Source organism: Ambystoma mexicanum, chromosome 10 (assembly GCF_040938575.1).
Source record: "Ambystoma mexicanum isolate Mex_15411 chromosome 10, UKY_AmexF1_1, whole genome shotgun sequence".
Lineage (NCBI taxonomy): Eukaryota > Metazoa > Chordata > Amphibia > Caudata > Ambystomatidae > Ambystoma > Ambystoma mexicanum.
The window spans coordinates 334,942,645-334,964,492 of record NC_090932.1 but is presented as its reverse complement, the minus strand read 5'-3'; the positions used below and the strand labels follow the sequence as shown (position 1 = coordinate 334,964,492).

The 21,848-nt window shown below is 46.8% G+C and overlaps 1 protein-coding gene across 3 annotated transcripts in view; it reads left to right on the top strand.

Moving 5' to 3' along the window:
- DDHD2 (DDHD domain containing 2) overlaps positions 1–21,848 on the top strand; it is a 2,155,663-nt gene that overhangs the window by 1,819,245 nt on the left and 314,570 nt on the right. For 2 of the 3 annotated variants that reach the window (XM_069617939.1, XM_069617938.1), the window contains exon 13: positions 14,227–14,382. In XM_069617939.1, coding sequence (XP_069474040.1) covers positions 14,227–14,382 — 156 coding nt within the window. The remainder of the gene's footprint in view (positions 1–14,226; positions 14,383–21,848) is intronic. The other variant, XM_069617940.1, reaches the window with a different exon arrangement.

The window sequence follows — 21,848 nt, the reverse complement described above, 5'->3', positions numbered from 1 at the left end:
CGATAGACATTAATGATGGAGATGATTCTGATGTAGATACCGAGACTCCTCCTCAGAAGAGGAGGATACAATGAATGAATAAGACGTTTGGCACACGGATAAAAGGAGTGTTTGTCAATCTGGAAAAATGAATACCCTTCATTTGAATGATAGATGTAACTTGATGGCCGTGGGCCAACCGTCTTATGCACCGAATTATAGAAATATAATCCGCTATGCTTGACCGACGAGCGGCCATTTTAAAATGTAGCAAGAATCGCCATTTTGCTTGTTAACCATTGCTCATTGCTTTCTGTCCAAAAACTCCTTTGCAGCTTGCAATTCTTGCGGATTCTGCTTACTCTGCTCAACTGTTAACATTGTTGTCTGAATATGAAAGGACAAGGTCGCGGGACTGAAGAGTTTGCTGAAACTCCTCATGAGTAGCCCAGAGAGGAATGCCCACGCTCCCTCTCTGTAGTCTTGGGAGGAAGCTGCAGGGCATTTAATCACTTCACAGCTGCCAGCCAGTCTCGTACGATGGTAGAATATGTTAGAATAATACAGTTAAAGGCTTGAATTATGCTTTTCTTACGGTCCCCCTTCGCAAAACCCTTTAGAACGTGTCGGCTCCCAGGACACAAATAGTACCTCATAGATAGCAAAGCTTGGAATGTGGCTCTTCCCCCGTGTACAACTTGCTTCCAAGAACAGAACCACTGTGTTCTAAAAGATGCTTCTGCACTTTCTAAATTGCACATTGTTACTAGAATAGACATCGAAAGCATGATAATAGTCATACTCGTCGGATATGTCCATCGTCATCCCGAGTTCAAAGGAACTTAGTAAAGAGGGGTGTTGAACATGACTTTGCTGATTGTATGATATGCATTATGTATAAATGTAACTGATGTACGTAATTCGCTCTCTTGCGTCCCTCGAGGTCTAGGAAACCCACGTCACGGGGCGTGAGATCAGAATTGGCCAATTGATACTATCTTTTGCTTGCAATAAACCCTAGCATTGGGAATTTGAAACCTCGTGTCTGGCGCATCTTTTCGTGTATGGTCATTGCCTTGTTTCCATAGCACGAGGGACCCATAGGGGCCCCTTTCAGTAGTGGGAGAGAGAGTTGGTGGGAGGAGAAGAGGAGTTGGTGGGAGGCGGAGAGGAATTGGTGGGAGGTGGACAGTTGTTGTTGGGAAGAGGACTGGTGTAGTAGTGGGAGTAAGAGAGTAGTAGTGGGAGGGGGAGAGTGGTAGTGGGAGGAGAGTAATAGTGTGGAGAAGTGTAGTTATAAAATAGAAGCAGTGTAGTGTGAGGAGAAGTAACATCACATCAAATGAGAGGTGAGAATTAGGAGAAGTGAGGACGGATCGATGGTAAGAATAGAAGAGAAGAGGTGCGCGTGAGTGAACCAGCATGAGTGAACCAAGTCACCTTCCCTTTTCCCTTAGAACACTAGCCCTAAGGGAATAGGAATGGTGAGTTGGTTGGACTCCTGCTGGTTCACTCACGACAGCTAGAAAGTCCACGAGAGAGACTAGAGAGCCAGCGTTTTAGTGCACCATCAGTAGCAACAGACAGTGCTTAGACAGTAGGTGGCAACGTTTAATAGCTGTAACCAAGGTTATGGATGCCAGTTTTATGGATGCCTGGCTGGTTTATGGAGATGGGTCATAACGAGATATGAGAGAGGAAGCGTGGAGGTGGTAGAATCACCTGTCCTCATGCCTGTACTTTATGGCGATGCTTCTTTGCTGTCCCTCTCCTATGTTTTCTGAGATCATGACTCCTTCGGGAGCAGACATTTGGGATCCTGAGTAACAAATGGAGTGTGACTCATTAGAAATTATAGCTTTTCCCTGCAGGTGAGAACCTCCAACATCGTCCTCTCCTTCTGCTCGCTATCTGGTCTGCATGTGCATGAACAGAATGCATCCAACCTTCCTATCGATCACAAAGGACACTCTCAGGGAGATTCTGGCCGGGTTCTCCACCGAGTAGCACATCACAGTGCTATTGGGAATCATTTGCCCTGAAAGTCCCACTTAACTCTGTTGATGATCCAATTAACCTCTCCTTCGGTTTGCTATACTATTTCTGCAAATGTCAGGTTTACTGTTGTACTGTTGTACATCTGCAGAGAAAATATCCTGCATCATGTCATGATACTATCATATTTCAACTAGTACTACATACATTGTGGGTTATGTTATGCAAGAATGTTTTGTGGGGTTGCATGGCCAACAGCGCCCAACATGGACACTTAACTTGGCGGCTCCAACAGCCCTAGGGATCACCGGTCTGAGAGCAGCCTTCTGAGCCCCCGTTTAAGTCCCCCAAGCGAGGCAGGAGGAGCAGAACACCCAGCGGATGGGGTGTGCTACTCTGGTGTAGATCAGTTGTAGCTGGCTGCAGCGTAGTCGTGAGAGGCCTGTCGGGGCTCCTGGGAGAGCAGTGCAGGGAGGCCACGGCACCTGTGGTGGATCCAGGCTCATGGGACCCGGTCCTGAAGAACAGAGTGGGGTGGCGCTCCTCCACACTGGGTCCAGTAAAGCGACCCATTGAGGCATGATTGAAGGCCCCCGTGGAGTGTGGTGGGCGGTGCGGACCCTGCCGTAGTGCAAGGCATAGTGCTGAGCCATGGACCATGCGACAAGGGACACAGCTTGGTCCAGGGTTGGATTGGCCCCTTGGCCTTTCGGCCCGTGGCTGGGCCGAAATCATCCCTGGGGAGTGGGGGCCGGTGTCTGCCCATGCCTGGGCCGGTTTGGGAAGAAAAAAAAATTGAAAAAAAAATATTTTTTGCAATGTTTTTTTTTTTTCTTCAAAAAGCCTTTCATCCTTCTTAGGTCAATAAATAAGTACCAACACAGGTTGGGTGATATTGTATGCATATTTGTTGCGTAAGTGCTATATAATAACATTATCATGTGGCCTTGGACGTCTGCTTGCATTCACAGTGATTTAGTGTTCTTAGGAACAATGCTATTTGATGCGATTTCCTGTTTTGTCACGGGGTGAAAGGTTGTGTTTCATTACTTCCTGGGATGTCACTTGGGAAGGGGTTAAATTACATCACTTCTGGTGATGTCATCAGAGGTCAAGGGTCGTGAGCCGAGGGGTGTGTGTTAGGAAAGATTTCTTAATTGTGGGTAATTTTCCTTCCATGTGGCAACCCCTAAACTTTTTGCTGTTGTTTTCACCATGATCTAGACTTTGCCAGAGAAGTGCAGCCTTCTGCCGCACTCCTCTGGGCTTTCGCTCCATTCTTACGGGGAAACTGACATGCCCTTAAGACAGTCAGTATCGGGAAACATTGTTTTCCGTAGTTTCTTTATCATGTTGCAGCTTTCGCGCAACATGGCACAAGAGGGCACTGTAAGCTAAGTTACTGCTCTGTTGGGTCTCTAGTCTTCGACAGGCCCTAGATACTCTCTTTGGATTGTAAATGAACGGTGCAAGTGAATCACGAACGGGATTGGTGGCAGCGATCGTTTCTTGTGTTTTTTAGCTCCTTTTGGCGTTTTAAGTGCGTTTTTCGCGCTTAGCCCAAAATGGTGGCCTGGCTCCCAAAATGGCCAGACCACGAGGCTCTTTGTCCTGTCCGCTGACCGTCTTGCCCCCTTCACCTCCCCCAGGTCTTCCTTATTTGGGCATGTACTTTCCCGCGAAACACAGATGCTTTTGTGGGCTTCTACAGGCCTGGTGTGTGCCTCCAGGATGGGGGCTGGGATGTCTGGTCCCAATACACATCCTGGGCGCCAGAGAGTCTAGGGTGGTGTGAATGCCTGTGACCCGCATGGTCCGTGATAAGGTCCACAGATGGTGTGAGTGTTTTATGAGCGGATCTCCAATTGGGTCCCCTCCGTTTTGGCGTGAAGGGAACCGTGGATAAGAGGGGGCTGGAAACGCCACTACCAGGTCGATCTCCTGAGTTCTCCCGAACAAAGGAATACAGGAGCCAAGTATCCTGCAACCACGAGGTTGAACCGAGGAATCGCTGGTGACCCGCTGAAGGACTGCTCCTCCGCACTGCTGTCGCTTTGTGAAACCCTTTCTACCTCGGATCGAACGAGAAGGCCTGTACTGGTACTTCGACCCTTGGAATAGTGGGAACAACTATTCTCGGCATCTTCTCCACCTCCTGCACGTAAGCCTTCGGAAGTGTCTCTGGGCCATCCAGCAGACTGACCAGCCTACCCATGAGTCTTGCTCTGTAACTGCCGTCAGGTTGTGTGGTATTACGAGTCCTTGTCACTCTCACACGATTCGTACACTTGGCATTCTCAGGTCTGAAGTGAGTAGTGTACCTTTGGCTGAAATACACACGGCCGCTCCGTTGCCCTGCTGTTGTAACAAACTGTGCGGGTTCACTGCGTTTGGGACGCCCTCAACTCAACTTCTGCTGCTGCGGAATCTACACGACGACGAGACGTCCCCTGCTCCTATCTGAACCTGCCAGCACTGAAACTGACCCGGAGAAGCCTGGGTCTGCTTGCATCGGGGACCGGTGAGTAGCATCGCTAGGAACTGGTCGCCCTCCTGCAGGAGCCCATAGCTTTTCCCCGCTGTGTCTAACCGCACGCCTTTCCGGACTCGCGCTCTGCTTCTGCCCACAGTGGAGGCTGTGCTTGAGTCGCGGAGCTCTGTTCATCTTCATTTGTTCACCGAACTAAACTGCCTGATTCCCTCGAAGAGACTCCCCTTTTTGCCCGTTGGCACCAGCGTGTGCAGGTACTTTTGAGCACAAGTCTCCACTCTTCGTAGGGCTTGGACTTCCTTTTAGTTAGGTGCCTCTGAAGGCGGACTGGGTCTAATTATTATTCGCACTGCCTGTTTTCCTCCCCATCTAGGTGGTCTACACATTTTGTGCGTCTAACTCGTTAGACTCGTTTGTATTTGTATATATATATTGTATTGGTTTGGTATGTGTTGGTTTACTGGAGTTTTATTGTGATTTCTCGCTACGGTCAATGTTACAAAGGCCTTGTAATAAATGTGTATATATTTTTAATATAACACCTGTTTGGAGTAATTTGTAAGTGTCCTTGCTTTGTGTGCTCATTGCGGGCTTTCAGTCACCCTCACCCCTCTTGAGACCTAGTCTTGACCGCCGTGATCGCTACCCTGATTGGTCTGGCTTGTCCAGAGGTTACCCTGTTCCAAGAAACTAGGCTGGCCTTCTGAACCTCTGCCCCTCCAGGTCAGAGTTCAGAAATCCGTCTTAACAGTGTGCCACTTTCTTTTGGGTGACCGGGCCTATTTCTAGTCCCAGTCCGACCCTGGCTTGGTCATAAGGCATGGAGGCGTTTGAAGCTTCGTGTTGGCGAGCGGTCGTGGGGTACCACGGGTGCAGCTGTCCGAGATAGTGTCTGCAGCGATGTCCCTGTCTGCACCTTTACACAGAGTATGCAGCGATCGTGGGAAAAGTTGTTACCAGCGGGGCTGACGCTGCAAGGATTGGCAGAGATCGCGGGGGCTCGAAAGAGGAGGTGCGGCAGAGAGCACTCCACATACAACATATGAGCAGCAATAAAGGGCAAATAACCTGTAGCAAAGCCTTGATACTGGATCTGGAGTGCTGGGTGTCAAGCAGAGGACCTTAAGCACCTTGGTTGGGCACCTGAAGAGGTAGACTGCGCTGGTTGAGAGGCAAGAGGTGGTTTTGGAGGGTGCCAGGAGTGGATGTTGAGACGCAAACAGCGTTCCGAAGTAAGACACTGAGCGCCCTGTGGTCCCTGATCCGACAACATTCAGCAACATTGGAGCGAAGGAGTACGAGGTCGGAGGAAACCCCAGGGACATCAGGCAGAGTGAGCCCCCTAGAATCGGTTCACAAAGAGTGATCTGTAGGAGTGTTTATAGTGTTTGAAGGAGGAGATCCCCAATCGATCATGGCAGAAATACAGTCGGCCATACATGAGTTTCAGAGGTCCATAGCGGACCTGACTAAAAACACAAAGCAATTGAACTGTAGGCTGGAGAATACCGAAACATCTGTGCAGTCGTTTTAGGAAGATGTGATGCACCTGCAGGAATATTTCGCAAATGCTAAACAAGATATGTCAACGCTGGTATCAATAAGATGTTTTGGAAAACAGGCATCATGACGACAATCCACAAATTAGTGGGGCTAATGAGGGTGTGGAAGGAACAGATTCACGGCACTGGGTGCAACAAGTGCTTTCCTTGGCGTTCAAAGAGGTAGCAAAGCTGGGCATAACTCTGAACAGGGTCCATAGGGTGGGCCACTGAGGAGGGGTCTGAAATCCCAGCCAAGGCATATTATCATGAAGTTTCACTCCTACACGACCAAAGAAGAGATCATGCCTGCTTCTAGGGGCTTGGGTCCCATATCTTTACAGGGTCAGTCACTCCTGATATTTCAAGATATAGTGCCACTCAACTCATGCAAAAGCAACAGGCCTTTTGTCGGATCACTGAGAAGCTCCAGACGGAAGCGTTGCAGCATAGGTGGACATTTCATTTTGGGCTGGTGTTTAGTCGGAATGGAAGAGAAAGAGATGCACATCCCCAGAAGATGGTGCTGTAGGCTCAGGAAGCAGACTTTGGTTAAGAGCGCCTGCCCGGAGGAAACCCAACGAACCGAGGGTTCCCGAGACAGAGGTGGAACAACAGCGCCAGCAGCTGACATGAACTGGGAGTGCTCATGGAAATAGTATATGAGGGGCAAGGTTGCTCCCTGGAGCGGCAAATGAAAGGGCACTGATCGACTCAGTGAGGGTTCTGGTCTGTTTGGAGGAGGTCTGGTAGAATCTCATTTATACACTTATTTGGTAGGGTGGAGGGGGGGGATTGGAAGTTGGGGAAGGGTTTGTTTTGCTGTTAGGGGGGTTCCATAGTTCATCCACAAAGGGTTCCATTGGGAGTTCTAAAACCTGGTGCGGGCCAAAGTATGGGAAGGTAGGGGGATGGAGGAGGGTGGTGGCTCAGTGCTATTTTCGAGGAGCGAGTAGGAGGTTGGAGGTGTCCATTCAAGACACTGTCATATAATGTGAGGGCACTGAATTCTCCTTAGAAGAGACTGACGTTACTTTCTGAGCTAAGGAGGGAGCAGGTGGATGTTGCATGTCTCAAGGAGACACACATGTTGAGAAAGGACACCAGGAGGTTGAGGTCCAAACATTTTCCACACCAATTCTTTGCATCTGCTAAGAAAAAGAATAAGGGGGTGGACATTGTGATTGGGAGAAATGTCACCTTAAGTGCGGTTAAGTCTAAGGTGGAGAAAGAGGGAAAGTACATATTTGTGCATGGTTGGTTTAACAGATGTTTGCTATCTATTGTCTCAGTGTGCCACCCCAAATGGATGCAGAATGGGTTCTGCGCAGCAGTTCTATGTGAGTTTGTGGTCTTTTTGGAAGCACACATAATTTTGGCGGGGGATCTTAACATGACCTTTCATCTCAATTGGGCCGTTTGTAGGCGGGTGTATGCAGTAATGGTGCAGACCTCGGTCGCCCTGCGAAATTGGGCTGGTTTAGGCTCGTCTAATGGACTCTTCGCGGCATACCATCCAAGCAATAAGGCGTTTTCATTTTATTCACATGTGCACAAAATGTACTCGCGGATATGGTTAGTGGGGTGGTTCATGCGGACATGGAGCAAGTAAAGATGGGAGGTTTTACCTTGTCGGACCATGCCTCAGTCAGTCTCCTGTGGGCTCTCCAGTCGCAGGAAACCAAGCACAAGTCCTGGAGGCTAAAGGCAGCACTCAGATATTCTGTAACTCTAGACATCAACCTCCTACAGGAGGATTCAGCATGAGCCCCAGGCTCTGGCCTACCAAACTCCACCTCAGGAGACGTGTCAAGGCCACTGGCATCATGCAACGACTGACGCAACTCCTCCAACTGACTGTCTTCAGAAATACCATGTCAGGAGCCTCATGAGTTTCAACAGGCTCAAACTCCATATCTGACCTCTCCTCATCCTCATAAATATCATGCAGAGAAAGAAGGTACTCCTTCCTAAGCACAGGAAGGACCCTGGAGTCCACAACAGACCTCACCGTCTTGGATAAAGCCTTTCTCGGAGGATCCACAGTGCCAGGGGCCTCCACCAGCAAATTCCGGCCAAATTGCCCCGAAGGCGCCGATGGCTTCAACGTCGACAATGGTACTGAAGGCTCTGAGGGCTGGATCGAAGGCAAAGCCCTAACAGCCGTACTGGACGGACACGACGCCGACCTCAAGCCCTTGTCAGATTTCTGCGGTTTCTCTGGGGAAGACCGAGACCTGGACCTGACATGTCTCTGGCGATCCACCGGAGCCTTGTCCAAATGAGACCTTGACGGTTTCCGATGTTTATCGCGCCGAGTGCCCGGGCCCGAAGGCGTGCGAACATCGGACCGAGACTGTTCCCTGCCGGTTTCTTCCGAAGGCGTGGACGGAACTGTGCCTTGGGATTGAAAAATCACCAGCATTTGCTCCCTGAATGCCTCCCATTCCTCAGGGGTCGAGGATTTAGTGGGACAAGCCACTTTCCTAGCGGAGCCATCATCCGACGAGGGCGGGGAAGGCAACCGGTGATGCTGCTTCTGGGAGTGCCAAGACGAGGAGGACGAGTGGCGGGGACCCAATCCGGGATTGAGATCCCTGAGACTCCTTCCAACGAGGAGAGTCACCCCTCGAGTCGTTGGTGGAAATACCCGCAGTGTTTTGGGATTTTGAGGTTTAGAAACCGACCTACCTGTAATTTCCCCTTACGCTCCCGCAAGGACTTGGCAGTCAACGACTGGCACTTCGAGCAGTCGGTATCATGACTTTCGCCCAGACACGACAAGCAGATGCGGTGCAGGTCAGTTATCGACATTTTCGACTTACAGTCCCAGCATTTCTTAAAACTAGACCGCGGAGTCGGAGGGGTAGACGATGAAGAGATTTTCTTCGAAGAAGTTCACACGAGGAACGCCGAGTTCTCGAAGCAAACACAGAACTGAGGCTACAACTGCTGTGCGTTCTATTTATAACATCCGGTGACGTCACCCTCGACAGAGGCCTTCGAGGGACATGAACCCGACACCATCGACGCAGGACGCCCTCTGCCAAAACAATTTCCGAAGCAGCACAGCTGTGGACATTACATGTCAACGATGTGGAATACGTTGGAGGAACGTCCAGTCGAAAGAACGTTACCTGTTCGGAAGTATCTTGTTCATCTGGATTTGTAGCAGGGCGACTGGCAGCGGATAATACCCAGAGAATATTGGATCTGATTGATATAGCGCATAGGAAGAAGTCCCAGGCGTTATTATTGACCTTGAATGCTGAAAACACATTTGTCTGTGTTGTCCTTTCTGCGGGCAGTGATGACCAGATTTGGGCTGGGAGAAGAGTTCATTAGATTTTATTTTATTTTTATTTTATTTCTTTATTTCTACTGCCCCGGAACCCGCAGGCATCAGGGCGCAACACTTACACATTTGAACTTTGTGCATACATGCTACGAGAGAACATAGAAAGGAAAATACTTGCAGGGTCTAGAGTTGATTCAGGGATTTATTTAAACAGATGAGTCTTGAGTTTTTTGTGAAGAATACTGTAGGAGGGCTCTAATTTTATTGGTAAAGAAAGCTTGTTTCATATGACCGCCTCCCTGGTATGGAATGCTTTGCCTAGTCCATTTGTTTTTCTAAATCTAGTGATTGCAAGTTTACCCAGATCTACGGATCCGAGGGCACGACCCGGCGCATAGGCAGCCAGTTTCGTCTTGAGATAAGCCAGGGCTTTCCCGTGCACATACCTATGAGCTAAAGTCAGGGCCTTGAAATGGATTCTGTCTTCGATGGTTAGCCAATGTAAATATCTCCTGTCTTCACTGATTTGTTCTGTTTTCCTTTTTCCTTTGATAATTCTCACCGCCCTGTTTTGGATTTTTTGCATTTTGTAATATGCCATTTGTTTGCTCCTAATAATAGAGCATTGTCATAATCCAACCTGGACAATATGGTTGCTCTTGCGACTGGCACAATTTTCTCGCTTAACTAGGGCTTTATTCTGTGTAGGAGTCTCAAGTAGTAGGGGCAGTTTTTGTTCATTTGCATAACTTGAGCCTCTGCGCTTAAAGTTGCTTCCATACCCACCAGGTAGGCACTACCTCCGGATGTTAGAGGGAAGTGGGAACAGGACCTGGGCCAAACCATCACGGAACAACAGTGGACAAAGTTATGCACACTGACGAAGACTATCTCCTACAACTCAAGGTATCGGCTAATACATCAAAAGGGTGTCCAGTCAACTCGTCGAAAAAAACCTGGTCGACTGCAATTTGGTCGACGCAATTTGGTCGAAAACCAAATGGTCGAATTTTTTTTTTTATTTATATATTTATTTTTCGGGTTTTCTTTTAGTTAAAAAAAGGGGTTTTTAGAGAAAAAAAAGGGGTTGGAGGGGGGACCCCCCCAAAAAAAAAAAAAAGGGTTAAAATAAAAAAAAAAAAATTTCGACCATTTGGTTTTCGACCAAATTGGTTCGACCATTTGTCTGGTCGACCAATTTTTTTCGACGAAATGTCTGGCAACCCATCAAAAGGTATTACACAGAGCCTACTACACCATGGGTAGGATAAAAACCTTATACCGCACAGCAGAAGGGAAATGTCCCAGAAGTGGGAGTGAAGAAGCCGACTTACTACTTATGCTGTGGTTGTGTGCTCGATTGTCGAAATACTGGCAGATGTGTGCTGTGCACTGGACAAAATGTCCGGCCATCCTATTGTGTGGGGTCCAGGTATGTGCATGCTGGGGACAGTAGAGAAAATGAACCCTACATGGCGCAGGCTACTTAACCTTAGTCTACTGCTAGCGAAACAGACTATATTGATGTGATGGAAATGTAAAGAGCCGCCCATGAAGGACGACTGGGAAAAGGATATGACCTGGCCGAATGACTGTGAAGAAGTTTATGGAGGCCTACTACCTGTACAGTCGACCCAGAGACATATGGAACATATATAATCAGTACCTTTCCGATAGCTCTGAAAGGTAGGAAACCATAAATACACTGTAACGATGTATGTGAAGTGTACCAATAGACATGAACCAGAGTATTGTTGATGATAACACTGCTATGTATGCTGTGCAAGTTAAATAAAAAGTTTAAAAAATAAAAGTTGCTTCCATGTACATTCCCAAGGTTTTGACTTTCTGTACAAACTTTATTTGGGACTCGTTGATGTTGAAAGACTTGTATCGATGGATCAATTTGGCCCTGGCTATGTTGGTTCCAAAGATCATTAATTCTGTCTTCTTAGCATTAAGACATAACCAATTGTTGGTCATCCAAAGCTCGATTGATTTGTGGAGTTTTTGCAGGTTAGCACTGTCCTAGGGATAGTTGCTGCTTAGTTCGATGACCAACGGGTATCATCAGCGTAATAGGTGAAAAACATACCGATTTTCTCCAGGATCATGCAAAGGAATCTGATGTACTAATTGAAAAGGAGCAGCGATAAACTAGCTCCCTGTGGTACCCCACAACTGATATTTTCCTCGAAAGAGAAGCTGTCCCCCCAGTGAACAGCAGGGGGGTATTTGCCTTATATCAGGGGTCCATATGCTAAAGTGTTGGTGAACAGGCATCTCTCAAAGGGCTTTAGGCTTTTTAGAAGGACGCTGCAGGGCTGTCCCATGTTCCCCCCACTGTTCGACTTGTCAGTAAAGCCCTTAGCAGTGAAGGGGAGGGTGGACCCAGGAATTCAAAGCATTGAATATGAGGGGGAATCGAACAAGATTGCTATCTTTTAAGATGATATTCTGCTGGCTATTACAGAGCAGGAGTCCTCTCTTCCTCGGGCCTTAAAGCTTTTCAAGGGCTATCAAGCAGTATCCGTTTTAAGATCAATTTAGACAAGTTTGAGGCTCTGAATCTTAACATGGTGCCAGAAAGGGATCAGGGTCTGAAGGAAATATCTCCCTTCAAGTGGGGCTCGACAGAGTATCTGTTACTTAGGAATTCTGCTGACGGTGAGATTCTCAGAACTGTTTTGAGACAAATTATCCCAGGTCATACGCTCGATTCGATCGGCGTTGGAGAAGTGGCGCTCACAGGCCTTATCGCTGTACGGTAGGGTGGCCAAAATAAAAATGAATGTGCTGCCAAGGCTGTTATATCTGTTTCAGGTATTGCCAGTGGAGGTCCCGAAGCAGACCGTAGAGAGGCTTCAGCGTAAGGGGTTTCCTATGGCATAATAGAGCGGCCATGGTGTGAGTAGTATATGAGGCTATGGAGCTGGGAGGTTTGGCAGTGCCCCATATTTTGAGGTACTAAATTGCCTCTCAATTGCCAGTACTGAGTGAATGTTTTGGACCCCAGATTGCCAAAGGGGAGGCACCCGATCGAGGAACAGGTGGGGAGGGCATAGATCTCTCTGGTACATGCCGTGGATTTCGCAGGCGCACCACCCACGAAAACGACTCTAGGTGTAGGATGGAATCGCAAAAAAGATGTAGTTGACTGTGTATCCCGATCCAGCTACCCCTATTCATTATAACCATGAGTTCACTACCTTTTATAGAAACAAGGCGTTTTTGGTAGTGGAGGGAAGGGGTTGTGAATTCATTGCAAATATGTTTGATAATGGAAGAATTCGGCTGTTTGACTCCTGCAAAGTAACCTTTGGGCTGGGTGAGTGGGACTCAGCTCTGGGTTCTGCAGAAAGAAAATAAAGAGGCAACAACGAGACAGCAAACACTGTTAGAAAATGCCCAAGGGGGCTCTGCATGGCTCATCTCTCAGCTACATAAGTGTCTGAGCAGCAGTCTGGTTGAGGGTCTTCCCTCCTATATGAAGACTTGGCATAGGGACCTAGGTAGGGAGTTGGAGGATGGGCAGTGGAGAGAGATCTGGAGGGGGGTGAAAAGGACTACAATTAGTATGCAAAATTATAACTCGCTCGCTAGGTGGCATCTCACCCCAATTAAGGAAGCGCATATGAGTAAGGGGCAATAGGGCAGTTCTGGAGGGGCGGGCACGTACCTGCATATCTGGTGATCCTGCACCAAACTTCAGCCCTATTGGAAGGAGGTGTTGCAGAGAGTGTGGCTAGATGGACCATATAGCAAACCTCACGGGTGTGCTCACTAGGCCTGATGGAAAGAAAGCGGAGGCAGGCCGGGTTAGTTCTGTAGAGCTGCTTAGACTGATGTTTGTAGTGGTAAGGAACACCAGAGCATCTGCTTGACGGTCACCTCAGATCCCCGAGATTAACGAGTAGTTGAGCGGAATGTGGAGGCTGCTTATATGTGAGATAGTGTTGTTCGCCCCATGGGATAGATTGCCCTGATTCTATGAGAACTGGGGATGCTTTCTAGAGCGTGTAAAGCACACGAACAAGGACTATATGTGCCCCACCTGAGATAGGATGTTGGGACTGCTGGAGATGGCATAATTGCACCCCGGTGTGCACAGGGGGTAGACTAGGTGAGTGGGGGGGGGGGAAGAAATGGGACCAGGATCTTTGTGGATGTTTTGGGGGTCAGGATTTGTTTGGGGATGGGGGAACCTGGTTATAATATGAATGCTGTTTTCTTAATGCAGCCGTATAGTATCTGGTGGAACAGTATTACTGTTGTTCAAAAATTTGCTGAAATGTAATAATCAAAAGATTTGAATACAAAAAAAGAAAGTATTGTGATATGTAGAACTTGACTATCTAATACATTGAGACTATATAGTAATTAATGGTGAAATGGGAATAACGTGTACTATAATATCATGGTAGAGGTCAGTGTGTCAGTTTACTCTTTTGTCTTCTACCTGCCCAAAACCTACCTTACCTTCCACTACAACCAGCTCATGAAGTATTGTGCGGAGAACAGTGAGACAGAGATCCATCAAACCTCCTAAGGCACACTCACCAACTTATGTAGCATGCTGATGTCTGCGTAAATGCCCTCAATTGACCAAAACACATTCCTCTTTGCTGGGAGAACAAATGAAGCATTTTATTTTGTAATGTGTAATAACATGTGAAATGACACACTATGTATTATGTCTCGAAAAATTTTGTATGTACTCTGAAGTGCATACCGAAATCTAGAACCAGGTAACTTGTTGTTTAAAGTTTGAATTATGGGTTATTCATACCTAATGTTTTGTAGCCGATATGCTCTTAAAGTAGTAGAAACTTAAATAATTAATATGTTCCCCCTGTTTTCATTCACAACTAAGCTTTCTTTCACAATGGCTGTTTAGATTATATGCTGTTTGTTCTTACTAGATTTCCGTCAATTACCCCCAGCTGAACTTTCATCCAGATATCTTCTTTTCAATGGGGTCCCCAATCGGAATGTTTCTCACTGTTCGAGGCCTGAAAAGAATTGATCCACATTACAGATTCCCGACATGCAACGGCTTCCTCAACATTTACCACCCCGTAAGTAGACTCTCAGCTGAATGCATATTTATCATTTCACCGCCTAACTTCTGCTTTTCCGAGATTATGCACACCCTGCTCGTTTGACGAAATAGAGGATCATAGGTATTTGGTCTAAAGGCTGTGTGAAATCAGCAGTACCAAGCCTTTTTGCTGTAGACACTCCTTAATAATGAACAGATCTAGTTATGACTGCTTTAATTAACTCAGCTGTAATTGATTTATATTTTGTAAAGATATGGATTTGACCTGAAGGATCTGTAATAAGTTTGTAGAGGAGTAAAAGCTAAGTGATATACTAGGGGTGTTTACTTATGGCCTGTGTCATAAGATATTGTATTTGTCAGTGCTTTTTTCACACCCATTCTTATAGACTTTTTGGAGGGCAGTTTAAAATGTGTTGTGTTCAAGTAATGAGCACCTCTCGAATAGCTGAGAATATTCATGTTTATTCCATAAGCCAATGACAAAGCATTGTCCGTTCTTAAATCAAACCCATATGATAAATGGGATAAATAGCCGAAATGTTGTCACTTGCAGTTGTCAAAGTTTACAAAGCTGCAGACATGCACTAATTAAACCAGTATGTTGTATGTGTCCATGGAGTAAAGATTATCATTCAATATAGAGCATCCATTTTGCAAAATACAAAAGTTGGTTGTTTTTAAAATGCTAACCAAGAATATTTTTTCCCAAAGAAATCTTTAACTTTACCAAAGTATTACATATATATGAAATCAAAAGATTAAGTTGGTAATATAGCTCAGCGGGTTCAGCGCTCGCTGCTGCGATCTGTGTGTGAATTGGATCCCAGCAAGGCCAACTCAGGTTGGGTGATATTGTATGTATATATGTTCTATGTAAAGCGCTATGTAAATTATCGTTATTAATAAGTAACATATTTCCAACACATTGTCTGATTCCCGGAATTGCACTGTGAGTTGTTTTATGTAACAAGGGATTCTATACATATAACATTTATAACTCCTCCCCACACCCTCTGAGCGCAGACACAGTTTTCTTCTATCGGATGTTTAAAGAAAATTGAAATTGGAAGCCTTTCTGGAGCATTCCAAAGTACATCCCAAACTCCTCACACTTCCCCTGCCATACATTTTGATATGAAGGGAAGCCATTCTTCATGGATATTACACAATTTTTAGCTAAGCATGTGTGTTAAGAATTCCATATCGAAGATCTCTCTTGCTAGATTGATCCATTCTTGTTTTGTTGGGGCCTGTACTTTTTTCTAAGCTCTTGTTATGTTGACCCTTGCCACTAATAAAAGGTTATGTGCCATATGGCTTTTGGGACATACTGGTCTTCATCATCATTCAGGCTAAAGACGACCAAGAGGGGATCAAGATTTCTTTCAAGGCCATCAAGATTGTGTATCCCAGATAGAATGTAACTCCAATAAGACTTTGTGACGACAAGACCACCATGTGTGCCAGTATGTGCCAAAAAAGCCACATCCGGCCCTTCCATTATTCTGAGTAATAAGAATAGTCTCAAAGGGACTGAGGTCCCTGGCTAAGTTGTTTCCCAAACTCTTGTCTAGAAGCGCTCCTTTATGTTGGAGAGGTATCTGAATACTTATTAAGAACCCAGATTTAAGAGATATTGTAGCTGTTGAATTGCTCTGAATGTTCCTTTATTCCTCATTTGGCCTTCTCTTTCCAGTCTCCCTCGTACTATTGTTGGTGGCTATTGGGATCAATCACATGATCTCTGATTGGCGGGGACCAAATATAATTTAATGGAGATAGCTAAGAACATAACCATCTAGTATCTTTCTAAATCCCATACGGCTTTCAGGACATAGTGATATATAATTATCTTGGCTATTCTATTTCTGGGAACGCGCACCTCGCTCAGAGTTTCCAGAGAATAGTATTGCATTCTTTAAAGTGACCTATTGTTTAGTGGTATGAGGGTCTAGATAGTCCACCATACCCTCAATTGGGAGGCCCAAAAATATATCTCAAAGTCTGGAAATCCCACACCTCCTTGCTCTTTAGGAAGGATAAGGGTATCCTATGCGATTCTGGGTCTGGCCGCAGCCCAGAGAAAGTCCAACAGTGCATTATTCAATATTGTAAAGAAGTCTCTTGAAATATGGATCGGGGACATGTATACAAATCTGGCTATTGTATTCATTTTAATGACCTGATGTTTGGCCATCCACTACAAAATTAGTTTACCTGATGTTTCCAGCTCATTCCTTATCCCCTAACAGTAAGTAACTTTCCAGGTACATGTTATCAAGTGATTTTGTTTTAGTTATTCCCAAATTCTTAATATTGTTTATTTATTTATTTGTTTTGGTTTATACAAACCTGTACCAAAAGATAAAATACAAGAAGTAGAAAACAATTCAATTTAGATAAGATAAAATATTACATATTCAATTTCAACATTTAAATTCATATGCAGATGTAGTACAATTCAATCGGGTTACAGGACTTCATCTACCATGGTAATCATCATAAAAGAACAAGTAATATTTAAAACAATTTGCAAACATCTGTTAAAAATCTAAGTACGGTCAACTCTAAGGAAATCGATTTGCCATGCAGTATCTTCAACCACAAGCTATCTAAGCAGACCCATCCTAGAGAACTAATAAATGTACTAAAAAAAACTCGGACAATATAATACCAAATGTACCAATGTCTCTGTCTCAGTACTACATCTGCAAAAACGGCGAGTAGGTTCACGTTTTGGGGAACTATCTTGTATATGTTGAATTTCACATGTCAATAAAACATTCATTCTAAATCGCATGAACTTATTACGTGTGTTCTTGTTTGGGAAGCAGCATAGGTAAGACTCAACGATACCTATTTCTTTTTGGCAAGAGATTATATGCCTATAAAGACAGTTAAACAATGCATCCATGTGAGATGTATCATTCTTTACAAAAACATTTGTGCCAACATTTCTTTGCACGTGCTATTGTTTTGCCCTTCCTTGGGCTTTATCAAGGCACTTTATTTACTTGTTTTGTGTGTCAAACTTAATATCAACTCACTTATAATGTATACATTTCATAGTTTTAGCACACACATCTTTAAACTGTTTTTAGTTAAAACAAGATTATTTCTCTTTGTGGTTGTTCACGTGTGAATAAACTTCTGTGGTTCTGATGTGTTAAAGGTGTGAGGTCTGGTAACCATCAAGGGGCATATACAAGCAAACGCCAGCTCACCAACCTCTGATGCTGTGCCCAACATTACAGAGCCAGCATATCCCCATTCTCCGGTACTATCACATGGCCTGAAACACCCAAACTTCTTGACAGAAGGCACATGGCAACCCAACTCGTCCCTTCCATTATACCATCTTGGAGAATCACTTATTGATTTAAATGAGCAGGAACTACTATATTTTCCTGTTCTTACACAGATTCTCAACGTACTGGATAGAGGACACGGACACACCCATATGGCCATTAATGCCCTCAAAATGTCTACATCCGACATCCTGATTAAACTAAGTAAAATAGAGGGTTTCATGATAGCCCAAGAAAATTGCCATTCACTTTGGGCAAGACAGTCCTTTATGGGAGTTGAGCTCACTCAAAATGAGCCCTCATCTTTGCCTAAAATTACCCAATTGCAGCATACTCAAACCAATGCATGCATGGAACATCTGGATGTTCCATGAAATCATTTGCCCATATAGTACAGCAACAAAAGCCTGGGTATTCTAATGCTGGTGCTGCCCTGCAACATGATTACATGGCAGTTGCCAGATTACAATATGATCGAATTTTGGGCATAGAAAACATACTTCTCCAGCATTGGATCTTTAATGAATTTACATGCTATGAATATTCCCCGTCGTCAGGCTGGCAACCTCGGTCATTTGTTAACTTAGCGTTTTCCTATGGAAAACGTTTACACTTCAGTGTCCTATCAACGTCCTTTTGGGCGCCTCCGCCACCACCAATAGGACGAAGGGTATAAATAGCCCCACCCCGCGGCTTCCCTTCAGATTTCAACTGTCACCAAAGTGTTGGGATTACCTTGTGTTCGTTGTAATTTCTACATGTGTGGTGCGATTGGTGAAAATGTCTTCAGGAAAATCGTTGTTCCGGCCCTGTGCGACCTGCGGGCTGCGGCAAGTGTATGAGTGGGACGGGTATATGGACTGCCTTTATTGCCTCTACCCCCATCATTTGGCCGAATCCTGTGAGATCTGTAAGGAGTTCTCCCAAAAGACGCTTAAAGACCGCAATTGGTGGTTGGTGTGTTGGCTGAAAGAATGTACTTACCCTTCCTCGGAGGTGGGCTCAGTGCGTAGCTTGGCATTGGAAAGACCGGCCCATGCGGCAGATCATCGCCGGTCAGCATCAGCATCAGCGGAGCCTCTGGCTAAAAAGTCCCGGCCTGTGCCAGTGGTCGGTGAGAGTGGTCGCCCCTCGTCAAGTAAACATCTGTCTAAAAGGAAGTCTTCGTCCAAGCATGGTCGCTTGGACCAGTCACGAGGATCTGGAAGTAAACCTGAGAAGGAGTCTTGGGGGAAGGCCAAGAAAGATTCTTCGTCAAGACGCTCCTCTTCAGGGGACCATCACAAGTCCTCCTCCAGTAGAGAGTTGTCAAAGCATCGGTCCAGTGGGAGCAAGCAGGCTGGATTGCCTGAAATATCTGCTCCGCAAGCTGCAGTTCCTACTACGTCGTCATCGACGGGAGGCCCGTCGTCGACAATTCTGTTATCAACTGCGATACCACCATCAACCGTGATGTCTACGGCTCCGGTAGGAGAAAGAGACCAGATACGGTCGTCGTCAAGCAACTTGTTACTGACGAGGGAGGTGTGGCAGGTTTCTGCTCTTGACTCTCGTCTACCAGATACGATTCTACAGCAAGAGACTGCATCGGAAGTGGAGGATGAGGGGGATCCAGTGGCAGATCCGTCAGCCCTGGGCCTGCAGTGTGTTGGTCCAACAACATCGGCGGGTGTGCGGGCTGGTCCACCCAGTTACCCTTTGGTGAACCCGCAGGCAATGCTATCACTCGAGGTTCTGTCCACGTTACAATCTCTGTTGGGCCAACTGGATTCCAGATTACTTCCTCTGAACGTAGCTCCAGTGGGACCTACCGTCGACGCTGCAGGTGTTCCTCTGTGGTCTACGGCTTCAGCTGAATTGCCTTCACCCCTACAAGTGCCCGAAGATCAGCCACGTTCACACCCTGAGGAGGGTGAGCTACCAGATTCCAAATCGTACAGTGGGCCTAGGCAGACTATGTCTGCTGGCTCGTCGTCGTCACCGTCGAGTGACCCGGCGTGGTATTCGGACGTCGAATTGGAACCACCTCATTGTCCGACGCAGCCTTCCTCCTCCCCCCCCCCGGCGATGTGGGGGCGTTTCATGCAATGATGGCTAAGGCATGTGCGGAGTTTGGGTTGGCTCCTGAGGAAGAGCGGAAGGAGGGCTTCCGGTTTGACCACATGGGCAAGAGACGAAAGGCAGTATTCTCCGTACCAATCTTCGACCACGTGTGGCAGGAGGGCCTACGTACAATGCAACATCCCTTCTCGGAACTAGCTATCAAACGGAGGCTGGAGAAGAAATGTAAGGCCCCGGAATCAGCACCAAAGTGCTTGGTTTCACAGCCAACACCTGAGTCGGTGGAAAGACAGGAGTCAGCACAAATGTACCACCCCTCCCGATAATGAGGCCAGGAGACAAGATGCCTTTGGTAAGAAGGTTTTGACCGTGGGAGCGACAACAGTGAAGGCGGCCAATTCTCTAGCAATCATGGCTCGCTGCGATCATGAGATGTGGCATCGGTTGGCTCCTCTGCTGGAACACCTACCGGAGGAACAGCGAAAAGCGGCTTTGATGTTGGTACGCGAAGGAGAGAAGGCGTCCAATCATAGTATAAACATTGCAGTGGACTGGGCGTAATCTGGTTTTAAACAGATCAATAACGGCACAGTTCTGCGTCGACAAGCGTGGTTTAAGTGCACAGACTTTCAGCCAGAGGTGCACTACAAAGTGCTGGACATGCCATGCGAGGGGGAGCAGTTGTTTGGGGGAGAAAGTCGATGAGACCCTTAAGGGCATGAAAGAGGACTCTGAGACTGCCAAGTCATTAGGGGACTTGCAGAGTGGATGCTCGTCTCGTCCCTTCCGTCCCTTTCAGGGAGCTTCGGGAAATACCTGATTTGCTTCCCCCAGAGACCGAGGCGACGGGCAATCAGGCTACTCCTCTCAGGGGTGTAGGAGGTCGGCACAGTCAACGCAAAAAAGTAGAGACTTTCAAGCGTCCAGGAAAAGAACAGGTCAGGCCTCTTTCTCCAGAGGGAGACAGGCTAAGCTGCAGCAATGACTATCAAGTGGAAAGCCGGCTGGGGGGCAGGGTGGCACTACACGTGGACAAGTGGTGCAAGATCACGACGGACCGTTGGGTGTTGGACACAGTGCACATGGGACACTCCATGGAGTTCAAGTGTTCCCCTACCCCCATTGCTCCGGTGTATACTGTACAGCCCCACCTTCACATTCTTCAACAAGAGGTGTTACTTATGCTGCAGAAAGGAGCTATAGAATTGGTTCTGGTAGCCGAGAGAGGCCAGGGGTCTACTCCTGGTACTTTGTGGTAAAGAAACCCAGTGGCAAGTGGCGGCCCATACTAGATCTTGGGGTGTTGAACAAGACCCTGCAACGCCTGAAGTTCAAGATGCTCACTCTTCAGGAGGTCGTTCGGCCTGTACAACCGGGCGAGTATCTGGCCTGGTTGGATCTGCAGGACGCATATTTTTATATCCCTATGCGTTGCCGACACCGCAAATTCCTGCGTTTTGTCATGGGAGAAGATCACTACCAGTTTCGAGTGCTTCCGTTCGGTTTAAAGTCTTCCTCCAGGATGTTTACTAAATGTCTGGTGCGGGTGGCAGCCTGGCTCCGAAGAGAAGGTCATCATGTTTACCCATACCTGGACGACTGGCTGGTGCGTGGTTCGTCGCCGGGGGAGGTGCGGGAAAGTCTTGGCGCTACCATACAGCTGTTGCAACGACTGGGCTTCGCCGTGAACTTCGGGAAGTCCTTTCTGTCGCTCTGAAAGGACTTGTTTTTTTCTGGGGGCACAATTTCAAACTCAGCTGGCGCTTGTGTGGCCCTCAGGCGAAAGGGTTTGGAAGCTCAAACAGAAAGCAGCAGAGTGGAAGATAGGTACAAGAGTGTCAGTCCGGACATACATGTCACTGCTAGGAGCCATGGCGTCTTGCATCCCGTTGGTGAGAAACTATCATCTCTTCATGAGGCGGTACAGGAATTCCTCGCCGACCGATGGACACAGAGTCGGGGATTGTGGTTCGACAAGGTGGTGATCAACAGCGAGCTGGTGGAAGCGATTCGATGGTGGCAGTGCTCGGCCCACTTAGTTCAGCGCATGCCGTTGCTGGAACTGGAATTTCACTTCACAATAGTGACGGATGCCTCTCAGACGGGATGG